This window comes from Rhinoraja longicauda, chromosome 17 (genome assembly GCF_053455715.1).
Source record: "Rhinoraja longicauda isolate Sanriku21f chromosome 17, sRhiLon1.1, whole genome shotgun sequence".
In the NCBI taxonomy this organism is placed as follows: domain Eukaryota; kingdom Metazoa; phylum Chordata; class Chondrichthyes; order Rajiformes; family Arhynchobatidae; genus Rhinoraja; species Rhinoraja longicauda.
In genome coordinates, this window is record NC_135969.1 from 45,892,115 (window position 1) to 45,918,885 (window position 26,771).

At 48.9% G+C, this 26,771-nt stretch overlaps 1 protein-coding gene across 1 annotated transcript; it reads left to right on the plus strand.

Annotated features, from left to right (window-relative positions):
* Positions 1-362: 362 nt before the first annotated feature.
* Positions 363-25,959, plus strand: actr8 (actin related protein 8). The gene is made up of 13 exons (XM_078413913.1): positions 363-572; positions 3,241-3,411; positions 5,436-5,546; positions 6,201-6,305; positions 7,637-7,810; positions 9,669-9,762; positions 10,575-10,707; positions 12,485-12,638; positions 13,040-13,135; positions 18,654-18,794; positions 20,129-20,387; positions 23,668-23,831; positions 24,489-25,959. Exons 1-13 carry the CDS (start codon positions 471-473, stop codon positions 24,630-24,632), a joined length of 1,848 nt encoding a protein of 615 aa, XP_078270039.1. The 5' UTR covers positions 363-470; the 3' UTR covers positions 24,633-25,959.
* The last annotated feature ends 812 nt before the right edge of the window (positions 25,960-26,771 follow it).

Here is a 26,771-nt window from a genome sequence, read left to right on the forward strand (position 1 = left end):
GCCTGTTCCCATGATGAATGGGAATAGTGTATCCCAGAGGTACACTACCCTCAAAGAAATTTATACACACACCAGTTTTAAATAACCAGCCCCCTGTAATGGACACAAGGTGCTGGAGTAACTCTGCGGATCAGGCAGCATCTGTGGAGAGAAGGAATGGGTGATGTTCTATAAACTGTGAACTGCCTGGGTCACACTGGGGAATCTGGGTTTCAGTGTTGTTTGTGGGCTGTGCTGGGTGGTTTGTTTACTAAGTGACCCATTGTGCTGTGGTCACATGACATGTGCTGCTGTGCTGCTGCAGGAGGTGAGGATGGCCTTGGTCCGCGGGGACACATTACAGTGAAAACACAGACCGGACCCGGGGCCGGAACTGACGTCGCGGCGAGAGGGAGCAGGCGTCGCGGCGGGCGGGGAGACACCGAGACCCCCGGACCCCCGCACGAGACCCCGCTCCCCCCGGCCCCGCCATGACGCAGGTGGAGGCGGAGAACGGCAAGGAGCGGGAGAAGGAGCAGCGCGGGGTGAAGCGGCCCATCGTCCCCGCCGCCATCCCTGAGTCCGTGCTGGAGGTCAGGCCGGAGACCCCACCCCCCCTCCCTCCCTCTCCCCCCCTCACTCCCCCTCCCCCACACCCCCCCCCTCACTCCCCCTCCCCCACACCCCCCCCTCCCCCACCCTCCCCCTCACTCCCCCTCCCCACACCCCCCCTCCCCACACCCCCCCCCCCTCCCCCCCCCCCCCCCTCACCCCCTCCCCCACCCCCCCCTCCCCCACACCCCCCCCTCACTCCCCCTCCCCCACACCCCCCCCTCCCCCACCCCCCCCCTCACTCCCCTCCCCCACACCCCCCCCCTCCCCACACCCCCCCCTCCCCCACACCCCCCCTCCCCCACACCCCCCTCCCCCACACCCCCCCTCACTCCCCCTCCCCCACACCCCCCCCTCCCCCACACCCCCCCCCTTCCCCCACACCCCCACCACTCCCCTCCCCCACACCCCCCCTTCCCCCACACCCCCCCTCACTCCCCCTCCCCCACACCCCCCCCTCTCCCCCACACCCCCCTCACCACCCTCCCCCCCACACCCCCTCCCTCTCCCCACACCCCCCCTCCCCCACACCCCCCCTCCCCCACACCCTCCCTCCCCCACACCCCCCTCCCCCACACCCCCCTCCCCCCACCCCCCCCCTCCCCCCACCCCCCCCTCCCCCACACCCCCCCCTCACCCACACCCCCCCTCACCCCACACCCCCCCTCACCACCCTCCTCCTCCACCCCCCCTCCCCCACACCCCCCCCCTCACTCCCCCTCCCCACCCCCCCCCTCCCCCACACCCCCCCCCCTCACCCACCCCCCCTCACCACCGCCCTCCCCCACACCCACCCTCCTCCTCACCCCTCTCCCCCACACCCCCCCTCACTCCCCCCTCCCCCACACCCCCCCCTCCCCCACCCCCCCTCCCCCACCCCCCCTCCCCCACACCCCCCCTCCCCCACACCCCCCTCCCCCACACCCCCCTCCCCACCCCCCCCTCACTCCCCCTCCCCCACACCCCCCCTCACTCCCCCTCCCCCACACCCCTCCCCCCTCCCCCACACCCTCCTCCCCCACACCCCCCCCTCCCCCACACCCCCCCTCCCCCACACCCCCCCCCCCCTCCCCCACACCCCCCCTCCCCCACACCCCCCCTCCCCACACCCCCTCCCCACACACCCCCCTCACTCCCCCACACCCCCCCTCACTCCCCACACCCCCCCTCACTCCCCCACACCCCCCCCTCACCATCCTCCTCCTCACCCCCCTCCCTCTCCCCCCACACCCCCCTCCCCCCACACCCCCCTCTCCCCACACCCCCCCCCTCACCACCCCTCCTCCCCCACACCCCCCCCACTCCCCCTCCCCCACACCCCCCCCCTCACCACCCCTCCTCCCCCACACCCCCCCTCACCACCCTCCTCCCCACACCCCCCCTCCCCACACCCCCCCTCCCCACACCCCCCCCTCCCCCACACCCCCCTCACACCCCCACACCCCCCTCACTCCCCCACACCCCCTCACCTCCCCCACACCCCCCCTCCCTCTCCCCCACACCCCCCCCCTCACCACCCTCCTCCCCCACACCCCCCCTCCCCCACACCCCCCTTCACCACCCTCCTCCCCCACACCCCCCCTCCCCCACACCCCCCTCTCCCCACACCCCCCCTCCCCCACACCCCCCCTCCCCCACACACCCCCCTCCCCCACACCCCCCTCCCCCACACCCCCCCCTCCCCCACACCCCCCTCCCCACACCCCCCCCTCCCCCCACACCCCCCCTCACTCCCCCACACCCCCCCTCACCCACCCTCCTCCTCCACCCATCCCCTCACTCTCCCCCTCCCACACCCCCCCCCCTCACCACCCTCCTCCCCCACACCCCCCCTCACCACCCTCCTCCCCCCCCCCTCCCCCACCCCCCCCCCACACACCCCCCCCCCCACACACACCCCCCCCACCCTCCTCCTCCTCGCCATCCCACTCACCCTTCCCCTCACCCTCACCCCCCTCCCCCTCCCCCCACCCCCTCGCCGTCTTCGCCCCCCCCTCTCCCCCCACACCCCCCTCACCACCCCTCCTCCCCCACACCCCCCACTCGCCCCCCTCCCCCACTCGCTCCCCCACTCGCCCCCCCCTCCCTCACCACCCTCCTCCCCCACTCGCCCCCCCTCCTCACCACCCTCCTCCCCACACACTCCCTCACCACCCTCCTCCCCCGACAACCCCCCCCTCACCACCCTCCTCTCCCCCCCCCTCCTCCTCCCCCCTCCTCCTCCCCCCCACACACACACCCTCCCCCCCACACCACCCACCCCCCCACACACCCACCCCCCCACACCACCCAACCCCCCCACACCACCCAACCCCCCACACCACCCAACCCCCCCACACCACCCAACCCCCCCACACCACCCAACCCCCCCACACCACCCAACCCCCCCACACCACCCAACCCCCCCCACACCACCCACCCCCCCCACACCACCCACCCCCCCCCACACCCTCTCCCCCCCCACACCCCTCTCCCCCCCACCCCCCCCTTCACTGCACCCCCCTCACCACACCCACCCTCCCCCTCACCACACCACCCTCCCCCTCACCACACCCACCCTCACCCACACCCCCTCCCCCCCACACCTCCCCCCACCCCCCACACACCTCTCCCCACTGGATTGTAACCTGGAATGTTAATGTTTTCCAGCCAATCCAGAGCACCTTCATCGTGGTTATACACGCGGGTTCATCGACGTTGCGGATCGGCCGCGCTGCCGACACGCTCCCTGTGGGGATTCCGCACGTCATCGCCAGAAGGCACAAGAAGCAAGGACAGCCTCGCTACGAGGACCCCTGGCTCCATCGGGACGGGCTCACTGTAAGCTGTCCCTTTCGTTCACAACAATTCTGTTCAGGCTGTTCACTTGCTTCTACTTGCATTGCACAATGGTGCACAGTACAGTGTGAAAACAGGTCCTTCGGCCCACCGTGTCCACGCTGACCAGCGATCCCCGCACACTAACACGGTCCTACACACACTAGGGACAATCTTACCAAAGCCAATTGATCTACAATCCTGTCTGAAGAAGGGTCTCGACCCGAAACGTCACCCATTCCTTCTCTCCCGAGATGCTGCCTGACCTGCTGAGTTACTCCAGCATTTTGTGAATAAATCGATTTGTACCAGCATCTGCAGTTATTTTCTTATACAATCCTGTACGTCTTTGGAGTATGGGAGGAAACCGGAGCACCTGGAGAAAACCCACGCAGGTCATGGGAAGAACGTACCATCTCCAAAGAGACAGGGCCCATAGTCAGGATCGAACCCAGGTCCCTGGTGCTGTAAGGCAGCAACTCCAACGCTGTGCTACCCCGAAGTGTAGAGATACGGCGTGGAAATGGACTCTTCAGCACACCGAGTTCACACCGACCAATAATCCCCAAACACTAATACTATCCTGCACACACTAGGCACAACTTACATTAACCTACAAACTTATACGGGGCCTTTGGAGTGTGGGTGGAAACCGGAGCACCCGGGGAAAACTCTCACAGGTCATGGGGAGTGTGTAAGACGGAACTGCAGATGCTGGTTTAAACTGAAGATAGACACAAAAAGATGGAGTAACTCAGCAGGCCAGGCAGCATCTCTGGAGAGAAGGAATGGGTGACATTTCCCATTCCTTCTCTCCAGAGATGCAGCCTGTACCGCTGAGTTTCTCCAGCTTTTTGTGTCTATCTCAGGTCACGGGGAGAACGTACAAACTCTAAACGGACAGAAGCCGTGGTCAGGATCAATCCCGGGTCTCTGGTGCTGTAAGGCAGCAACTTTACCACAGTGCCACTGCCACCCTGGTGAAACAGTACGCAGTACAATTTAGAAGCAACAATAGCTCTATTTATACAGTATAATTATCGATATAGAAACATGGAAAATAGGTGCAGGAGTAGGCCATTCAGCCTGTCGAGCCAGCACCGCCATTCAATATGATCAGGACTGATCATTCAAAATCAGTACCCTGTTCCTGCTTTCTCCCCATATCCCTTGATTCCGTTAGCCATGAGAGCTATATCAAACGCTCTCTTGAAAACATCCAGTGAATTGGCCTCCACTGCCTTCTATGGCAGATAATTCCACAGATTCACAACTCTCTGGGTAAAAATGTTTTTCTTCATCTCAGTCCTAATTGGCCTACCCCTTATTCTTAAACTGTGAACCCTGGTTCTGGACTCCCCCAACATTGGGAACATTTTTTCTGCATCAAGCCTGTTCAATCCTTTAAGAATTTTATGTGTTTCTATAGGATCCCCTCTCATCAATCTAAATTCCAATGAATGTGAGCCCAGTCCATCCATCCTTTCATCATATATGCCAAGGCACTTCACAAAAAGCATCATCAAAACAAAATATGATTTTTAGCTGCATAAGAAGTTTTAAGAAAAAGAAGCAAAAGATTGATCCCAGCTGTTATCAGGCAACTGAACCATCCAATCAACAACTGGAGAGTTGGTCCTGAACTACAGTCACATACACTGATTTTCCCAATCTACTCTTCTGGATACATCCTCAAAGAACTTCAATTGATTAGTTAAACGGGATTTTCCTTTTATAAAGTTGGTCGATTATATTATTGTTTTTTGGCCGTTCCCTGTTACTGGGGTGGAAGGCATAGCTGGGAATAAAGAGGCCAGTTTGTGCCAAATGCATTTCTCAGGCCAATCTGCACCCGAGAAGACCAATTTCATTTTCACCAACGAAAAACATTTTAACTTATGACTTGATTGTTAATGCAAAGGTGATCTGTTATCAAGACAATTCTCAAATAAATCTTTATTTTTAAAGGGGTCAGAAAGTAATTAGTTAGATCATCCACAGATATATATATGTTTTTTTAATTAAAGAAACCGGAAAGTAACGAGCAAAGACTGAATGGCCTTAAAATGGTGGACCAGGCCATCTGGTCCAAAAAGATGTCGAATGGTGCAAGACGAATCCCAGCTCCACCTGATCAGGTACAGAACTACTCTTCACCAGGGCACTTTAGTAATACTTTAGACATTCAGGGAAGATAGGCCTGCTTATCGTAGAAACAAGATTAATAGCTGCATTTCTTAGTGGAATTAACTGGGTATGATAAAGAATAACTGGCATTTCAAATGATCTTCATTAATTAAAAACACAAAAGTGCTGGAGAAACTCAGTGGGTCAGGCAGCGCCTGTGGAGGGGATGGACAGGCGAGATTTCGTCTGAAGAAGGGCCCAGACCCGTAACGCACGTGTTCCTTCTGCCTGGCCCGCTGATTGTCAGGGGCTATGGGGAGAAGGCAGGAGAATAGGGTTGAGAGGGAAAGATAGATCAGCCATGATTGAATGGCAGGGTAGACTTGATGGGCTGAATGGCCTAATTCTGTTCCTTGAACTTGGGAGTTCCTCCAGCACTTTGTGTTTTTCTCAGGATTCGACCATCCTCATGTCTCGAGCATTATTGATAGTTTGACATTTTCCACTGTGTTTAGGCTTTTAAAGTTCACGCAAGGAATTGGTTGAATTTTAAAGAAGAAAACAACAGCATGTAGGAGGGCAGTGATTACGTCCTCGGTTGTCATGAAGTGAATTCAGAGCTTTCTGAGCATTGGACAACACATTGAAGTTTTATGTATTTCCAGGTGAGGGCGTACAACAAGCAGATGAGACCCGCAGTCCTGGATGCTAATTCTGGAGTCGAATGGACAGACACCTCGCATCAACCTGAGTTTCTTGTAGGCGAAGAGGTAATACTTTGTTTTAATTGAAAAATAAATCTTTTGTTGACGTGTAATTCTTTGGAGAGGAACAGGAGAATTATCCTGATAGCCTGGTCGATATTCATCATGTAAATGTGCTGTAACAGATTATTTATTCATCTTCTACCTTGTCATATGTCAGCTGTAAATGTTTTGCAACATCCCAATGCCATAAATGCTATTTTATAAAAGCAAATTCTTTCATGTCAAAGTTTTTTCTATTTCCTTTTACTTGTTCTATTTTTACTTCTTGTTGTTTCTTAACACATTGAAATAAAAGTTGTAAGGTGGGGCTGTTAGACGCTTGACATCTCTCGTCATTAGGAAGGCACTGGGCTTCCATGCTGACAGACTAACACGTTTTATTCCAACATTTATGTGCTCACGCTAAGGTATTATTTGCAAATTATAAATTAGTCTTTCCATAGCATTTAGCGACTCCATCAGGCATTATATGTCATAGACAATAGGTGCAGGAGTAGGCCATTCGGCCCTTCGAGCCAGCACCACCATTCAATGTGATCATGGCTGATCATTCTCAATCAGTACCCCGTTCCTGCCTTCTCCCCATACCCCCTGACTCCGCTATCCTTAAGAGCTCTATCTAGCTCTCTCTTGAATGCATTCAGAGAATTGGCCTCCACTGCCTTCTGAGGCAGAGAATTCCACAGATTCACAACTCTCTGACTGAAAAGTTTTTCCTCATCTCCGTTCTAAATGGCCTACCCATAAACCTAAGCAGATCATATTTTGATTATTTTCAGCAGTAGTTGGGAATAATCAAACTGTTGGACCAACCAACAGAAACTATCGTATTTGTTGGTCCAACAGTTTGATTATTCCCAACTACTGCTGAAAATAATCAAAATATGATCTGCTTAGGTTTATGGGTAGGCCATTTAGAACGGAGATGAGGAAAAACTTTTCAGTCAGAGAGTTGTGAATCTGTGGAATTCTCTGCCTCAGAAGGCAGTGGAGGCCAATTCTCTGAATGCATTCAAGAGAGAGCTAGATAGAGCTCTTAAGGATATCGTATTTACGTTGTGTCATTTTGCTCATGTTTCCTGCACCAGGCTGGGTAAATGTTGGTCAGTACTTACATTGGTTGCTCAGAGGACTTACCAAGTTTGTATTATCCTTTCTATTATTTCATAATAATAATATATTCCTTTATTTAATTAATTGGTCTCTGTCAATGTTACTAGAATTTGCTAGGCCTGGATTTTAAGTTAATTAATAATATATATAGAGGCAGATATATTTCACCATAAGAGGTTAAACATGATGAAGAATAGTACCGCTCCATTTTCTTCTCTCAGGCATTATATGTCAACCCCACAGACTGCTACAATATACACTGGCCAGTTCGCCGAGGTCAGTTTAACCTCCACCTTGGGCCTGGAGGCTCACTCACCGCCCTGTTGGCTGATCTAGAGGCGATATGGACAGTGGCCATTCAGAAATACCTGGAAATTCCACGCAAGGATTTGAAGGTTCGTCTCTTTACTTCCTCCATTCAAATGGTGCAACTGTACTGTGATAATGTTTATTCCTCCGTCAATCATTTCAACTAGTAACCACGTTAATGAGGGGGGATCTTATAGAAACTTACAAAATTCTTAAGGGGTTGGACAGGCTAGATGCAGGAAGATTGTTCCCGATGTTGGGGAAGTCCAGAACAAGGGGTCACAGTTTAAGGATAAGGAGGAAGTCTTTTAGGACCGAGATGAGAAAGTCTTTTTTCACACAGAGAGTGGTGAATCTGTGGAATTCTCTGCCACAGAAGGTAGTTGAGGCCAGTTCATTGGCTATATTTAAGAGGGAGTTAGATGTGGCCCTTGTGGCTAAAGGGATCAGGGGGTATGGAGAGAAGGCAGGTACGGGATACTGAGTTGGATGATCAGCCATGATCATATTGAATGGCGGTGCAGGCTCGAAGGGCCGAATGGCCTACTCCTGCACCTACTTTCTATGTTAATGATAATGAGAATATTACAGTCCTAACCAAGTTATGTAGAATGTAAATGTGTGCTTCTGTCGTGTTGTTTCCCCATATTATTTCTGTTGTACAAGAAAGTCCTGACAATCCTTTACCGCAAACTGTCACGTCAAATGTAAAGTTGAATTAAACAACAAACTTCATTCAGTGCAAAACTTGTTCCATATTTTTTTTTTTTATAAACATAACTTTCAGAAGTAAAATTAACAACGTATCAGAGAAAATTTTATTAAACGGTCAAAAATGAAGTTGATATTTCCTTACTTAAACTACTTTTTTGCAACTTCCCTTTAATCTCATCGATCTTTGTTGAACCTTTTTCATCTATCATTTTGGAGCTGTTAGCAATTTCATACTGAAGAAGGGTCTCGACCCGAAACGTAAGCCTGAAGAAGTGTGTCGACCCGAAATGTCATCCATTCCTTCTCTCCCGAGATGCTGCCTGCCCTGCTGAGTTACTCCAGCATTTTGTGTGTACCTTCATAGAAACATAGAAAATAGGGGCAGGAGTAGGCCATTCGGCCCTTCGAGCCTGCACCGCCATTCAATATGATCATGGCTGATCATCCAGCTCAGTAGCCTGTACCTGCCTTCTCTCCATACCCCCTGATCCCTTTAGCAAAAAGGGCCACATCTAACTCCCTCTTAAATATAGCCAATGAACTGGCCTCAACTACCTTCTGTGGCAGAGAATTCCACAGACTCACCACTCTCTGTGTGAAGAAATGTTTTCTCATCTCATCTCTGATTTAAACCAGCATCTGCAGTTTTTTTTCCAAAGTAATCTGTAAAGGTTTTGTTTTCCTCACTAAACTGGCAGTAAGGCTAGTTTCTCAGTGCAGTCGACTCTCTTTACAGCCACGCAATTTAAGGAACTTTGTCCTTGCAGAATTTGCAATTCACTATCCAAAAATTTGAGATATCAAATAAAATCGCAGCGGAGTGGCACAGTGACCCGGGGTCAAGCTTGTTTTTATAAAATGTTGATGCATAATTTATATAAACATTGACTTCTCTAACTTCAAATAGCCCTTGCTTTCCCTCTCCATCCCCTCCCCCTTACCATTTCTCCCACCAGTCTTATTGTTTCCGACTACTTTCTATCTTTGTCCCTCCCCTGACATCAGTCTAAAGATGGGTCTGGGCCCGAAACATCACCTATTTCTTCTCTCCAGAGATGCTGCCTGTCCCGCTGAGTTACTCCAGCACTTTGTGTTTACCTTCAATTTAAACCAGCACCTGCAGTTCTTTCTTACATGACATAATTTATTAGATCATCTATTATTGGTTGTTTATAATTTTGAATGATGTACGCAAGTGAATTCTTCTGTCTTTTCTATTGACTGCACAAGTATTACAGGTGTATCCTGCTAATCCCAGACATCTACAACAGGCAACATGTTAAAGAGTTGGTGAACCTACTGTTGAACAATATAGGATTCTCAGGTAAGGATACCTGATGTGATTATTATTGAGGTTAATTTAGTAATTTGTGTGTCCTAGTCTGAAGTTCTTCAGTCTGAAGAAGGGTCTCGACCCAAAACGTCACCCATTCCTTCTCTCCAGGGATGCTGCCTGTCCCGCTGAGTTACGCCAGCATTTTGTGTCTATCTTTGAGAGTTCAAGGGGATCTCTTCCAAAATATTTAACAAACATATTGTTTCTGCACAGATGAAAAGGTTAACATTCATGCATGATCCTTAGAATCTGAACATTTAATTGTTCTTTTAGCTTAGTTTAGAGATACAGCACGGAAACAGGCCCTTCAGCCCACCGAGTCCCACACCGCCCAGCGATCCCTGCACACTAACATTATCCTACACACACTCGGGACAATTTACATTTATACCGAGCCATTTAACCTACAAACCTGCACGTCTTTGGAGTGTGGGAGGAAACCGAAGATCTTGGAGAAAACCCACGCAGGTCACGGGGAGAACGTACAAACTCCGTATAGACAGCACCCGTAGTCGGGATGGAACCCGGGTCTCTGGCGCTGTGAGGCAGCAACTCTACCGCTGCACCACCGTGCTGTCTTTTCAGTTCTTGGTGAATCTTTGTGTATTGTACTTTTTATTGTGAGTTGGCTTCATTTTATTATCATTTATTTCTGTTTAAAAGGGTTTAACTAAGCTTAATAACTGCTCAATTTTAAGTGAGAAATTTAACGTTCATCAAACAAAAATTAGCAGAATTGTTTCAAAGTATTTTTGATGACATCTAATTGTTGAGTGGTGCCGGTCGGTAATGTTTTCCAGGTGTGATTGTGCACCAGGAATCGATCTGTGCAACGTTTGGCAGTGGGTTAAGCAGCGCCTGTGTGGTGGATGTAGGAGACCAGAAGACCAGTGTGTGTTGTGTGGAGGATGGAGTTTCACATCGCAACACCAGGTTAGCATAGCCACGACAGTTCCTGGGTCTCATCAGTGGAATGGCATGACATGCTGTCTTTTATACCCCAGTACAATTTTCAACTTTAGAGATTTTGTTTTACTGTGGAAAGGAATTTTCTACAGTCCACGTCTGCTGGGGATTCCTCATTTGGAGTACAACTCTTATAGAGGTGTATAAAATCATGAGAGGAATAGATCGGGTAGATGCACAGAGTCTCTTGCCCAGAGTAGGGGAATCGAGGACCAGAGGACATGGGTTTAAGGTGAAGGGGAAAAGATTTAATAGGAATCTGAGGGGTAACTTTTCCACATAAAGGGTGGTGGGTGCATGGAACAAGCTGCCAGAGGAGGTAGTTGAGGCAGGGACTATCCCAACATTTAAGAAACAGTTAGACAGCTACATGGATAGGACAGGTTTGGAGAAATATGGACCAAGCGCAGGCAGGTGGGACTAGTATAGCTGGTACATGTTGGCCGGTGTGGGCAAGTTGGGCCGAAGGGCCTGTTTCCATACTGTATCACTCTATGACTCTAACTCCATCCATTTCAATGAATAACCTGGAGTGTAAACCATTTAATGAGAAGGGTGTCGACCCGAAACATCACCCATTCCTTCTCTCCCGAGGTGCTGCCTGTCCCGCTGAGTTACTCCAGCATTTTGTGTCTACAAACCATTTAATGAATGCCACTTTCAAAACGAATCTCTTCACAGGGTTAAATGGAGCTGAAATCTGTTTTTGATTGGGAGTTGTGGCTATAAGATTCTTCTGAGATCATGGCTCGAGCTTGCTGCTGAGTCTCACATCATAAGTGGTCCAAATGTGCTGCAATTTTTCAAATGAAAATCATATTCAAAGATATGCAATGGGAAATGTAACTAGCCCCGAAAAACCATTGTTGTGTTGGGCTATTATTTTTTAGTTTGGTTTACATACAGCTTGGAAACAGGTCCTTCGGCCTACCGAGTCCACGCCGACCATCAATCACACGTACACTAGTTCTATGTCCTACCTACCAGGGCCAATTAACTTACAAACCTGCACGTCTTTGAAGTGTGGAAGGAAACTGGAGCAACCGGGAGGAGACCCAGGCAGTGAGGGAGAATTCACAAACTCTGCACAGGCGTGCAGCACCCATAGTCGGGATTGAACCTGGGTCCCAGGCGCTGTGAGGCACAGGCTTGATTGTTGTGATTGATCTGTTCACAGAAGATGCACATATAAGTTTAAAATTACATCGTTGCCCCTTTCTCAGCTCTGCCTGACAGGGATTTCTTTGAACAGGATTGTTCTGAGCTTTGCTTGAAAACTGATGAAACAGATTGGGCAAAGTGCACAAGACCAGTGCCAAAGTGCACTGTTTATAATGCATGTACATGATTGTCCCTCTAGACACAGGGTGGGTTTTATAATTTATATTAACGTTATCGCCAGTGTGTTGATATAGGAACAAGGAACTGCAGATGCTGCTTTCTGTAGACATGTCCCTGGGGAGAGAAGAGAGAGCAGACCTTGGTCACGGCGATCGGATTTTAAGAAGAGTCTTAGCTAGGGATGTGATAGATTTCAGGAAAGGATTTCCAGAGCACCTTACTAAGTTGACAAGATGCAGCAGCTGATGTCTCATCAAATAGCAGGGATGGAATCTGATTGGGAGCATGCATTGGTGTATGTGAGTTTTTAATAGTTATGTTGATATTTGTATTGTAATGCTATATTGCAGCAAGTCTGGGCATGTTAATGTCCACTGACAGAGGGGTGGTGTTTGTCCGACAGGCTGCGTTTGGCATACGGAGGATCTGACGTGACCAGGTGTTACTACTGGCTGATGCAGAGATCTGGGTTTCCCTACCGTGACTGTCAAGTATTCAGTCGGATGGACTCCCTCCTCCTCCAGCAGCTGAAAGAAACATTCTGCCATCTCGACCAGGTCAAACATGCTCTCAGTTTGAAAATAAAACTCTGGGAAAACGTGTAGAAACATTTAACTTTGGGTTTTGTAACCTTGGGTAAAACAATACTTAAAACGTAAAGTTTTGGGGGGAAAAAAAGATCTTGAAATGAAGCAATTTTTGATTTTTTAATTGCAATTCCATGGATTGTGTAATGATTTTGTTATGGTGCTAATTTTCAGTATGAGCTCTGCTGTGCAGGTCATTAGCAGATCGGTGGGGGTGGGGGTGGGGGGGGGGAGAGTACATGCGAGCTCCACACAGTCAGCTCTGGCTGGGGCGGTGGACGGCAGCGTTACTGCTGCACGGTCGATGAATGATCTACACACTCTCGCTGGGTCAAGAGTCAAATCTCCCTCTGCTCCCCTTCATCAAACAGGATATTTCTGGAATTCAGGACCACGAGTTCAAGATCCGTCACCCTGATTCTCCAGCATTGTTATACCAGTTGAGGCTGGGCGATGAAAAGCTACAGGTAACCAAAGTATTAGTTACTTGAGAATTTGTCACGGCTGAAGAAATCTAGTCTGAATGTTGAAAAAATGTCAAGAGTCAAGAGCGGTTAACTGTGCTATATATCAGCAATGGAACAATGACGTTCTTACTGCAGCAGCATAACAGGCCTGTCAACACAATAGTCATAGAGAACATAAATAAACACAAACATTCAATAAATTAGAAACCCCAAGCTCTCTACTGCTAACGTGTTGATGCAGACAGGATGGTGAATCCAGCAATCAGTTCAGCAGGTCAGCTGCCACCGTTGACAGTAACTTGTTGTTCAATCAGATTGTCAACCTTCTCCAATAATCCAACTCATCGTTGCCTGCGATTCCTCCAACAGCAGTGATGTTTTTGGTGAATTTAAAGATGGAGTTAGAAACATAGAAAATAGGTGCAGGAGTCAGTTCTTCAAGCCAGCACCACCATTCAATATGATCATCCAAAATCATCTTGAGTGGGCAGATGCAGTGTAATGTGGATAAATGTGAGGTTATCCACTTTGGTGGCTAGAATAAGAAAGCAGATTATTATTATCTGAATGGTGTGGGATTAGGAAAAGGGGAGGTGCAACGAGACCTGGGTGTCCTTGTAAATCAGTCACTGAAAGTAAACTTGCAGGTAGAGCAGGCAGTGAAGAAAGCTGATGGCATGTTGGCCTTCATAACGAGAGGATTTGAGTATAGGAGCAAAGAGGTCCTTCTGCAGTTGTACAGGGCGCTGGTGAGTCTACACTTGGAGTATTGTGTGCAGTTTTGGTCTCCTAATTTGAAGGACATTCTTGCTATTGAGGGAGTGCAGCGTAGGTTCACAAGGTTAATTCCTGGGATGGCGGGACTGACATGAAAGAATGGGTCGACTCGGCTTGTATTCACTGGAATTTAGAAGGATGAGAGGGGATCTTATAGAAACGTATAAAATTATTAAGGGATTGGACAAGCTAGATGCAGGAAACATGTCCCCAATGTTGGGGGAGTCCAGAACCAGGGGTCACAGTTTAAGAATAAGGGGGAGGCCATTTTGAACTGAGATAAGGAAAAACTTTTTCACCCATAGAGTTGTGAATTTGTGGAATTCTCTGCCTCAGCAGGCAGTGGAGGCTGACTCACTGGATGCATTTAAAAGAGAGTTAGATTTAGCTCTTAGGGCTAATGGAATCAAGGGATATGGGGAGAAGGCAGGCACAGGTTACTGATTGTGGATGATCAGCCATGATCACATTGAATGGTGGTGCTGGCTCGAATGGCCGCCTCCTGCACATATTTTTTAATTTTTTTTTAAAATCAGTACCCTGTTCCTGCTTTCTCCTCATGTCCCCTTGATTCCATTAGCGCAAAGAGCTAAATCTAACTTTCTAACATCCAGTGAATTGGCCTCCACTGCCTTCTGTGGCAGAGAATTCCACAGTTGGAATTGGAACACAGTTGGAACTGTGTGTGGCGACACACATTCACAGCGAGAATGAGTAGAGCAGAGAGCTGAGCACACAGCCCTGAGGTGTCCCAGTGCTGATGGTAACCGAGGTAAATGTTGTGGCAAGTTGGTACTGATCGTAACCTGTTGATCAGGAAGTCCAGGATCCAGTTGCACAGGGAAATGCAAAGATCCAATTTGAATGAAACTGAAGTTCAAATGGAGTTTTGGAGAGTAAGCATCACTAAATGTTACACTCACGGAGAATGCCAACGTTCTCAATCCATCCGCATCGCATATATTCTACTGAATGACTCTGTTTCCAAATTTAAGATGGGACTGCTTTGTGTGACTGAGAATATAAAAGTTGCTGATAGCACTGTGCATTAATGGTGGTGTAGGATGCTTGGTATTTAGGTTCCCTTCTAAACTTTCCATCCATTGAAGTCAATGGGTCCAGATTTGTGAACTCAGAGTGGGTGTGTTGAATGATTTGCTGCCCCATTGATGTTTTTGGTGTTGGCCTGTATATGTTCATTCATTAAGCTGATTCAGAACCAACCGCGCTGGAAGGTTGTGAGTGTTGGCATGAAGGGTGCAAGTTGAAGGGAAAATCGGAAGTGTCAGTATTACAGTATAGCAAAGGGGATTACAGAGGCATGAGGCAGGAGCTGGCCAAAATTGACTGGAAGGAGGCCCTAGCAGGGAAGACGGTAGAACAGCAATGGCAGGTATTCCTGGGAATAATGCAGAGGTTGCAGGATCAATTTATCCCAAAGAGGTGGAAAGACTCTAAGGGGAGTAAGAGACACCTGTGGCTGACAAGGGAAGTCAAGGACAGCATAAAAATTAAGGAGAGGAAGTATAACATAGCAAAGAAGAGTGGGAAGACAGAGGATTGGAACTCTTTTAAAGAGCAACAAAAGTTAACTAAAAAGGCAATACGGGGAGAAAAGATGAGGTACGAGGGTAAACTAGCCAATAATATAAAGGAGGATAGCAAAAGTTTTTTTAGGTACGTGAAGAGGAAAAAAATAGTCAAGGCAAATGTGGGTCCCTTGAAGGCAGAAGCAGGGGAATTTATTATGGGGAACAAAGAAATGGCAGACGAGTTAAGCCGTTACTTTGGATCTGTCTTTACTGAGGAAGATACACACAATCTCCCAAATGTTCTAGGGGCCGGAGAACCTAGGGTGATGGAGGAACTGAAGGAAATCCACATTAGGCAGGAAATGGTTTTGGGTAGACTGATGGGACTGAAGGCTGATAAATCCCCAGGGCCTGATGGTCTGCATCCCAGGGTACTTAAGGAGGTGGCTCTAGAAATAGTGGAAGCATTGGAGATCATTTTTCAATGTTCTATAGATTCAGGATCAGTTCCTGTGGATTGGAGGATAGCAAATGTTATCCCACTTTTTAAGAAAGGAGGGAGAGAGAAAACGGGTAATTATAGACCAGTTAGTCTGACATCAGTGGTGGGGAAGATGCTGGAGGCAATTATAAAAGACGAAATTGTTGAGCATTTGGATAGCAGTAACAGGATCATTCCGAGTCAGCATGGATTTACGATGGGGAAATCATGCTTGACAAATCTACTGGAATTTTTTGAGGATGTAACTAGGAAAATTGACAGGGGAGAGTCGGTGGATGTGGTGTACCTCGACTTTCAGAAAGCCTTCGACAAGGTCCCACATAGGAGATTAGTGGGCAAAATTAGAGCACATGGTATTGGGGGTAGGGTACTGACATGGATAGAAAATTGGTTGACAGACAGAAAGCAAAGAGTGGGGATAAATGGGTCCCTTTCGGAATGGCAGGCAGTGACCAGTGGGGTACCGCAAGGTTCGGTGCTGGGACCCCAGCTATTTACGATATACATTCATGACTTAGATGAAGGGATTAAAAGTACCATTAGCAAATTTGCAGATGATACTAAGCTGGGGGTTGTGTGATATAAGAAAATAACTGCAGATGCTGGTACAAATTGATTTATTCACAAAATGCTGGAGTAACTCAGCAGGTCAGGCAGCATCTCGGGAGAGAAGGAATGGGTGACGTTTCGGGTCGAGACCCTTCTTCAGACTGATGTCGGGGGTGGGACAAAGGAAGGATATAGGTGGAGACAGGAAGATAGAGGGAGATCTGGGAAGGAGGAGGGGAAGGGAGGGACAGAGGAGCTATCTGAAGTTGGAGAAGTCGACGTTCATACCACCGGGCCGCAAACTGCCCAGGCGAAATATGAGGTGCTGCTCCTCCAATTTCCGGCGGGCCTCACTATGGCACTGGAGGAGGCCCATGACAGAGAGGTCAGACTGGGAATGGGAGGGGGAGTTAAAGTGCTGGGCCACCGGGAGATCAGTTGCGTTAATGCGGACCGAGCGCAGGTGTTCAGCGAAGCGATCGCCGAGCCTGCGCTTGGTTTCGCCGATATAAATAAGTTGACATCTAGAGCAGCGGATGCAATAGATGAGGTTGGAGGAGGTGCAGGTGAACCTCTGTCTCACCTGGAAAGACTGTTTGGGTCCTTTGATGGAGTTGAGGGGGGAGGTGAAGGGACAGGTGTTGCATCTCGTGCGGTTGCAAGGGAAAGTGCCCGGGGTTAGGGTGGTTTGGGTAGGAAGGGACGAGTGGACCAGGGAGTTGCGGAGGGAACGGTCTCTGCGGAACGCAGAGAGGGGAGGGGATGGGAAAATATGGCCAGTGGTGGGGTCCTGTTGTAGGTGACGGAAATGTTGGTGGATGATATGTTGGATCCGCTGGCTGGTGGGGTGGAAGGTGAGAACGAGGGGGATCCTGTCCTTGTTGCGAGTGGGGGGAGGGGGAGCAAGAGCGGAGCTGCGGGATGTAGAAGAGACCCTAGTGAGAGCCTCATCTATAATGGAGGAGGGGAAGCCCCGTTTTCTGAAAAACGAGGACATCTCGGAAGCCCTAGTCTGAAACACCTCATCCCGGGTGCAGATGCGGCGTAGACGGAGGAATTGGGAGTAGGGGATAGACTTTTTGCAGGGGACCGGGTGGGAAGAAGTGTAGTCCAGATAGCTGTGCGAGTCGGTGGGCTTGTAGAAAATGTCCGTCACTAGTTTTTCTCCTGTGATGGAGATGGTGAGGTCCAGAAACGGGAGGGAGATGTCAGAGATAGTCCAGGTATATTTAAGGGGTAGTGTGAATTGTGAGGAAGATGCAGGGTGACTTGGACAGGTTGTGCGAGTGGGCGGATACATGGCAGATGCAGTTTAATGTAGATAAGTGTGAGGTTATTCACTTTGGAAGTAAGAATAGAAAGGCAGATTATTATCTGAATGGTGTCAAGTTAGGAAGAGGGGATGTTCAACGAGATCTGGGTGTCCTAGTGCATCAGTCACTGAAAGGAAGCATGCAGGTACAGCAGGCAGTGAAGAAAGCCAATGGAATGTTGGCCTTCATAACAAGAGGAGTTGAGTATAGGAGCAAAGAGGTCCTTCTGCAGTTGTACCGGGCCCTGGTGAGACCGCACCTGGAGTACTGTGTGCAGTTTTGGTCTCCAAATTTGAGGAAGGATATTCTTGCTATTGAGGGCGTGCAGCGTAGGTTCACTAGGTTAATTCCCGGAATGGCGGGACTGTCGTATGTTGAAAGGCTGGAGCAATTAGGCTTGTATACACTGGAATTTAGAAGGATGAGGGGGGATCTTATTGAAACATATAAGATAATTAGGGGATTGGACACATTAGAGGCAGGAAACATGTTCCCAATGTTGGGGGAGTCCAGAACCAGGGGCCACAGTTTAAGAATAAGGGGTAGGCCATTTAGAACGGAGATGAGGAAGAACTTTTTCAGTCAGAGAGTGGTGGTGTGGAATTCTCTGCCTCAGAAGGCAGTGGAAGCCAGTTCGTTGGATGCTTTCAAGAGAGAGCTGGATAGAGCTCTTAAGGATAGCGGAGTGAGGGGGTATGGGGAGAAGGCAGGAACGGGGTACTGATTGAGAGTGATCAGCCATGATCGCATTGAATGGCGGTGCTGGCTCGAAGGGCTGAATGGCCTACTCCTGCACCTATTGTCTATTGTCTATTGAAGTGACTGTGTGTACATCCCTGTGGCAGGCTCCGATGGCACTCTTCTACCCTGCCACCTTTGGCATTGTGGGCCAGAAGATAACCACCTTGCAGCACCGGTCCCATGGTGATGCTGAAGACCCGCACGATGAACATTATCTAGTGGCCACCCAGAGCAAACAGGAGCAGGTGAGCATCAGAGACTCGCCCATCCTTGCCAGGGGTACTTGCCTCATTTGCTGCTTACCCAGCAATGGAGAGCAGGAACCAATCGTTACTGCAAACTAATGGAAACTAGGCTACAGCATCTGCACATCTGATTCCAATGAACCCGTGCTGCTAATCTCTGAAATAATGACCTGTGTTGTATGCATAGCTGTGTGACATGCTGTAGTTGTAGCTGTGTAACGTGCTGTAGTTCCAGCTGTGTGACGTGCTGTAGCTGTAATGTGCTGTAGTTCAGCTATGTAACATGTATTCATTGCTGTGTAACGTGCTGTAGTTCCAGCTGTGTAACATGTATTCATTGCAGTGTAACGTGCAGTAGTTCCAGCTGTGTAACGTGCTGTAGTTCCAGCTGTGTAACGTGCTGTAGTTCCAGCTGTGTACCGTGCTGTAGTTCCAGCTGTGTAACGTGCTGTAGTTCCAGCTGTGTAACGTGCTGTAGTTCCAGCTGTGTACCGTGCTGTAGTTCCAGCTGTGTACCGTGCTGTAGTTCCAGCTGTGTAACGTGCTGTAGTTCCAGCTGTGTACCGTGCTGTAGTTCCAGCTGTGTACCGTGCTGTAGTTCCAGCTGTGTACCGTGCTGTAGTTCCAGCTGTGTAACGTGCTGTAGTTCCAGCCGTGTAACGTGCTGTAGTTCCAGCTGTGTACCATGCTGTAGTTCCAGCTGTGTAACGTGCTGCAGCTGTGTAACGTGCTCTAGTTCCAGCTGTGTACCGTGCTGTAGTTCCAGCTGTGTAACGTGCTGTAGTTCCAGCTGTGTACCGTGCTGTAGTTCCAGCTGTGTACCGTGCTGTAGTTCCAGCTGTGTACCGTGCTGTAGTTCCAGCTGTGTAACATGCTGTAGTTCCAGCTGTGTACCGTGCTGTAGTTCCAGCTGTGTAACGTGCTGTAGCTGTGTGACGTGCTGTAGTTCCAGCTGTGTAACGTGCTGTAGTTCCAGCTGTGTAACGTGCTGTAGTTCCAGCTATGTAACGTGCTGTAGTTCCAGCTGTGTACCGTGCTGTAGTTCCAGCTGTGTAACGTGCTGTAGCTGTGTGACGTGCTGTAGTTCCAGCTGTGTAACGTGCTGTAGTTCCAGCTGTGTAACGTGCTGTAGTTCCAGCTGTGTAACGTGCTGTAGTTCCAGCTGTGTACCGTGCTGTAGTTCCAGCTGTGTAACGTGCTGTAGTTCCAGCTGTGTACCGTGCTGTAGTTCCAGCTGTGTAACGTGCTGTAGTTCAGCTATGTAACATGTATTCATTGCTGTGCAACTTGGTGTAGATCTAGCTGTGTGACGTGTTGCTGCTGGTCTTGTCTAGGCTGCCAAGGCTATCGCGGAGAGGAAGGCGCTGGCCAAGTATGCTGGCTTTGAGGCGGAGTTGGGAGCCCCCAGCTGTGATGGTGTGGAGAAGAGCCATGAGCTGGAGCTGGCATCCTCTCAGCACGACTGCATGCTGCCCAGCAACGACTCTGAGGACCTGCCTGCTGCCCTGGCGGCCAGGAAAACCACCCTGTCACAGTTTGAGGGCAAGGCTTTGGGCCTTGACAAATCCATACTGCACAGCATCGATTGTTGCGGTAAGTGGGTTGTGAAACGGTGTCACCAAAATAAGTGGTTAGCTTAAAAATGGTTTTACGTAGGAAGGAACTTCAGATGCTGGTTTAAACCGAACATAGGCACAAAATGCTGGAGTAACTCAGCGGGACAGGCAACATCTGTGGAGAGAAGGAATGGGTGACGTTTCGGGTCGAGACCCTTCTCCAGACTGGTTAGGGTCAAGGGAAACGAGAGATATAGATGATGATGTGGAGAGATAAAGAACAATGAATGAAAGATATACAAACAAGTAACAATGATAAAGGAAACTGGCCAATGTTAGCTGTTGGGTGAAAACGAGAAGCCGGTACGACTTGGGTGGGGAGGGATGGAGAGAGGGAATGCCGAGCTACCTGACGTTAGAGAAATCAATATTGTTTTGATGGGTGTTTCTACCACAGGAAGATTGAATACAATAAAAGGAAAAATAATATTTTGAATGTTGTGCTGAGTCTGCAGAGTATAGCAGGAACAAAGAATACAGTTTTAAGGGTCCTGTTTATCAAAACGACATTTAGCCATAGACTTTGTTCAACATTTACTAATCTAATGCTTGAAATAGATGCCGAGTTAAAGGTGCACTTCAGATGTAGTGAGACTGTAAAATACCGTTCAAAAAGCCAGCAGCGCCTCGATGGGTCAAATGGCCCACCGATGGGGTGGAGTAAAGAACAAACTGATGGAAGAACTCTGTGGATCAATGAGTTCTCTCATCATTGATCAATGTGTTGGAAGGAATTGCAGATGCTGGTTTACACTGAAGATAGACACAAAATGCTGGAGTAACTCAGTGGGTAAAGCAGCAATTATGGAGAACAGGAATAGGTATCGTTTCAGGTCGAGACCCTTCTTCAGACTCGACCCGAAACATCACCTGTCCATGCTCTCCAGAGATGCTGCCTGACCCGCTGAGTTACTCCAGCACTCTGTGTAACGTCACCTATCCATGCTCTCCAGAGATGCTGCCTGACCCGATGAGTTACTCCAGCACTCTGTGTAACGTCACCTATCCATGTTCTCCAGAGATGCTGCCTGACCCGCTGAGTTACTCCAGCACTCTGTGAAACGTCACCTATCCATGTTCTATACAGATGATGCCTGACCCACTGAGTTACTCCAGCACTCAATGTCTTTTCAATATATTAATGCAGCTTTCTAATTAAAAATCCAGACTTTCAAACAAGCTTGCCAATTATTTATACATGACTCTAAATTATTTCTTGCCGAGTTACAGGTATCAGACTGCCATGCAGGCATGTGATGGCCATGTGTGCTGATCCCAGAGTGCCCGATACAATCGCCCCAGCCTTTCACATCTTTCCTCGACCTGTAAATCTAGCACCATTTCTCATTGATCTAATAATATTCCACATTGGACTCTGTCTCTGGAACTGTTGCGCTACAATGCTGAGAATATATTCTGTGACTATGACTCTGTAACTTCCCCTTTGCTATTGTACTTGAGTTTGACTTTATTATATTTATGTATAGTTTTGTGCAATATGTTTGGACAGCATGCAACAAAAACCTCAGTACACATGATAATAATAAACCTCAAGGGATTGCAGATGCTGGAATATGGAGCGAAACCTAAATTGGTTGAAGAACTAGACTCAAAAAGCTGGAGTAACTCAGCGGGTCAGGCAGCATCTGTGGAGAACATGGGTAGGTGACGTTTCACAGAGTGCTGGAGTAACTCAGCGGGTCAGGCAGTATGTGTGGGGAACATGGATAGGTGACGTTTCACAGAGTGCTGGAGTAACTCAGCGGGTCAGGCAGCATCTGTGGAGAACATGGATAGGTGACATTTCACAGAGTGCTGGAGTAACTCAGCGGGTCAGGCAGTATGCGTGGGGAACATGGATAGGTGACGTTTCACAGAGTGCTGGAGTAACTCAGCGGGTCAGGCAGTATGTGTGGGGAACATGGATAGGTGACGTTTCACAGAGTGCTGGAGTAACTCAGCGGGTCAGGCAGTATGTGTGGGGAACATGGATAGGTGACGTTTCACAGAGTGCTGGAGTAACTCAGCGGGTCAGGCAGCATCTCTGGAGAACATGGATAGGTGACGTTTCACACAGTGCTGGAGTAACTCAGCGGGTCAGGCAGTATGTGTGGGGAACATGGATAGGTGACGTTTCACAGAGTGCTGGAGTAACTCAGCGGGTCAGGCAGTATGTGTGGGGAACATGGATAGGTGAGGTTTCACAGAGTGCTGGAGTAACTCAGCGGGTCAGGCAGTATGTGTGGGGAACATGGATAGGTGACGTTTCACAGAGTGCTGGAGTAACTCAGCGGGTCAGGCAGTATGTGTGGGGAACATGGATAGGTGACGTTACACAGAGTGCTGGAGTAACTCAGCGGGTCAGGCAGTATGTGTGGGGAACATGGATAGGTGACGTTCGGGTTGGGACCCTGCTTCAGACTGATTGCTGCAGTGCACCCCTGCAGTAAACCTGCATCTTCAGTTTCCCTGACTCTGGGTCTGAAGAAGGGTCTCGACTCGAAACGTCACCCATTCCTTCTCCACAGATGCTGCCTGTCCTGCTGAGTTACTCCAGCATTTTGTGTCTTATCTTCGGTTCAAACCAGCACCTGCAGTTGCTTCCTACACATTTTGTCTGAGTTGCTAGTTTTTACGTGAATACATTGAATGTGTCAGCAACTAGACTGTGCAGAGGGATTCTGGTGTGTGGGACGTGGTTGATTTATGCATGGTGTTATGGACGCATTTTAATATTTTACCTTATTGCCTTTGTAGTGGTGCATACAACGAAATTCAGCCGCACTGCCTGAGCGGAGCTCACGTGTACAAGATAAAAAATAATAAAATAACAGTGAAAAAGTGAGAACAATAAAAAAATGTTACAATAACAAATGTCATTTCCTCCTGTGGAATGAAATGATCTATCTTCTGGATTAAATTTAACCTGTAACATTTCACAGGCTAAATTTCTAAAACCACGAGGGGTGAACATCCTTTGTGTAGGAAGGAACTGCAGAAGCTGGTTTATAAACACAAAATGCTGGAGTGACTCAGCAGGACAGGCAGCATCTCTGGAGAGCAGGAATGGGTGGTGTTTTGGGTCAAGACCCTTCTTCAGGCTCAAGGGTCTGATGAAGGGTCTGAGGAAGGGTCTGGACCCAAACAGTCACCTGTCCCCTCTGAACACCCTTTAGGTTTTTGGTTTCACATTTTGGTTTGCAATGATTTGAATAACTCGTGTGATACGGTGATATGATAATGTGTTCTCTCTGCAGGTTCTGATGAAACAAAAAAGAAGATGTACAGTTCCATTCTGGTGGTGGGGGGAGGTCTGATGTTTCAGGGGGCTCAGGAGTTCCTGCAGCACAGAATCCTCAACAAGATGCCCCCATCGTTCCGCAGAATCGTCGAGAATGTTGAAGTCATCACCAGACCCAAGGTGAGAACCGCTCCTGGCTGTGGCAGTAAAGTGTGGCATCATCTGCTGCTTCAGCCCCTGGTCATCACGGATTCGATGGGCCAAATGGCCTGTTTCCCTGCTGTATATCTAAGCTAAAATAAATGACCACCTCAGTGGAAAATCTCAGGCCGTTTTTTCTCAGGTCTATTTTTTGTTTAGTTTAGAGATACAGCGCGGAAACAGGCCCTTTGGCCCACCGAGTCCGCACCGCCCAACGATCCCTGCACATTAATCACCCTACACACACTAGGGACAATTTATAATGACACCAAGCCAATTAACCTACAAACCAGTACGTCTTTGGAGTGTGGGGGGAAACCGAAGCACCCGGAGAAAACCCACGTGATCACAGGGTGAACGTACAAACTCCTTACAGACAGCGCCCGTAGTCGGGATTGAACCCGGGTCTCTGGTGCTGAAGGCATTGTAAGACAGCATGTCTAGCCTATATCTCTCTGATCCTTTCCTATCCACGTATCTGTCCAAGTGTCTTCTCCTCAACCTGTCGTTTATATTTTCATTGCCATTCACCAGAGCTTTGACAATACAGGGGACTGGGACGAGAGATGAAACAGAATGCTACAGTTTCTGGTCCAGACAACTAACCTGTTTGCACGTTGTTCCCTTCACTATGAGGACATGGATGCCCGGCTGATCGCGTGGAAGGGTGGAGCGGTGCTGGCCTGCCTGGACACAACGCAGGAGCTGTGGATACACCAGCGGGAGTGGCAGCGCTTTGGAGCGCGGATGTTACGTGAGAGAGCACCCTTTGTGTGGTGAACTATCCTGTCCACAGCCAGGCACTACACACAAAGCTGGAGTAACTGGGTCAGGCAGCGTCTGGACAGAAGGAATGGCTGACGTTTCACAGAGTGCTGGAGTAACTCAGCGGGTCAGGCAGTGTCTCTGGACAGAAGGAATGGCTGACGTTTCACAGAGTGCTGGAGTAACTGTGGGTCAGGCAGCATCTCTGGACAGAAGGAATGGCTGACGCTTCGGGTCGAGACCCTTCTGCAGACCAGCCACAATTAGCCGTACAATTTACAGGTTCACAGCTGACGTTTTTGAAAGCAGGGAAGTATATCAGGATCGCTTTGTTCTAATTAACTAGTTTGTCTCCGGGATGCTGGGATTACATTAGTAAGCTTCAGAATTATTTGACGCAACAGATTTATGTACATTATTATTTCACTGTTTTTCATTATTTTATTGTTTTTTATATCAGTTTAGAAATTGAAGAGTAAAGTTTATCCAAGTTCCTGACTGTAAATGATGATGCAGTTAATGTGCAAATATTCCGTCTTAATTATAAATAAAGTTTTACTATGACAAATAACTTAAATTTGAGGTATCTAAGACGTCTGTCTAACAAGCTGCAAACTACCTTTGTTTGGAAGTACTGTGTAATCAGTCTGAAGAAGGGTCTCGACCCGAATTTTCACCCATTCCTTCTCTCCAGAGATGCTGCCTGTCCCGCTGAGTTACTCCAGCATTTTGTGTCTACCTTTGATTTAAAGCAGCACCTGCAGTTCCTTCCAACACGTACTGTGTAGAGGAGTTGATAGTTGCTGCTGTATTCCATTTGACCTTTAGTCTCTCTCTAACGTGAGGGGTTCCTTGTAGCTGATTGACTTTATCACAGCTGTGGCTAATCGGTTGCTTCATTTCTAATCCACTCGTATCTTTGCCAAGAGTTTTGCAAATTGCCACAGCTTTCATGTTGCAGTGGCAGCTCCCTACCCTGAGCTGTGTCAAATACAACCCAGCAGCAATCTAATTGTGTTGTGCAGATTGTGGGCCGAGCAGGATCAGGTGCAGATGCAGATGCAGGACGGGACATATATCTGACAGTTCACATGCGATGTCGATTCATGCTAATGTAATCCCACTTTTTAAAAAGGGAGGGAGAGAGAAAACGGGGAATTATAGACCAGTTAGCCTAACATCGGTAGTGGGGAAAATGCTAGAGTCAGTTATTAAAGATGTGATAGCATTACATTTGGAAAGTGGTGATATCATCGGACAAAGTCAGCAAGGATTTACAAAAGGCAAATCATGTCTGACGAATCTTATAGAATTTTTCGAGGATGTAACTAGTAGAGTGGATAAGGGAGAACCAGTCGATGTGTTATATCTGGACTTTCAGAAGGCCTTCGACAAGGTCCCACATAGGAGATTGGTGTACAAACTTAAAGCACACGGTATTGAGGGTTCAGTGTTGAGGTGGATAGAAAATTGGTTGGCGGACAGGAAGCAAAGAGTAGGAATAAACGGGTCCTTTTCGGAATGGCAGGCAGTGACTAGTGGGGTACCGCAAGGCTCAGTGCTGGGAACCCAGTTATTTACAGTGTATATTAATGATTTGGACGAGGGAATTGAATGCAACATCTCTAAGTTTGCGGATGACACGAAGCTGGGTGGCAGTGTTAGCTGCGAGGAGGATGCTAGGAGGCTGCAGAGTGACTTGGATAGATTAGGCGAGTGGGCAAATGCATGGCAGATGCAATATAATGTGGATAAATGTGAGGTTATCCACTTTGGCGGCAAGAACAGGAAAGCAGAGTATTACCTGAATGGTGACCGATTGGGAGAAGGGGAGATGCAACGTGACCTGGGTGTCATGGTGCACCAGTCATTGAAAGCAAGCGTGCAGGTGCAGCAGGCAGTGAAGAAAGCGAATGGTATGTTGGCATTCATAGCAAGAGGATTTGAGTTTAGGAGCAGGGAGGTTCTGCTGCAGTTGTACAGGGCCTTGGTGAGACCGCACCTGGAGTATTGTGTGCAGTTTTGGTCTCCTAACCTGAGGAAAGACGTTCTTGCCTTAGAGGGAGTACAGAGAAGGTTCACCAGATTGATCCCTGGGATGGCGGGACTTACATATGAGGAAAGACTAGATAGACTGGGCTTGTACTCGCTGGA

What these genes read in the sequence shown, in the direction of transcription:
- actr8 (XM_078413913.1), top strand. Translation starts at nt 471, where the DNA reads ATGACGCAGGTGGAGGCGGAGAACGGCAAGGAGCGGGAGAAGGAGCAG. An exon ending in TCCATCGGGACGGGCTCACT is followed by an intron (nt 3,412 to 5,435) that starts GTAAGCTGTCCC and finishes TTTTAATTAAAG; the next exon opens with AAACCGGAAAGTAACGAGCA. An exon ending in CCCAGAGCAAACAGGAGCAG is followed by an intron (nt 18,795 to 20,128) that starts GTGAGCATCAGA and finishes GGTCTTGTCTAG; the next exon opens with GCTGCCAAGGCTATCGCGGA.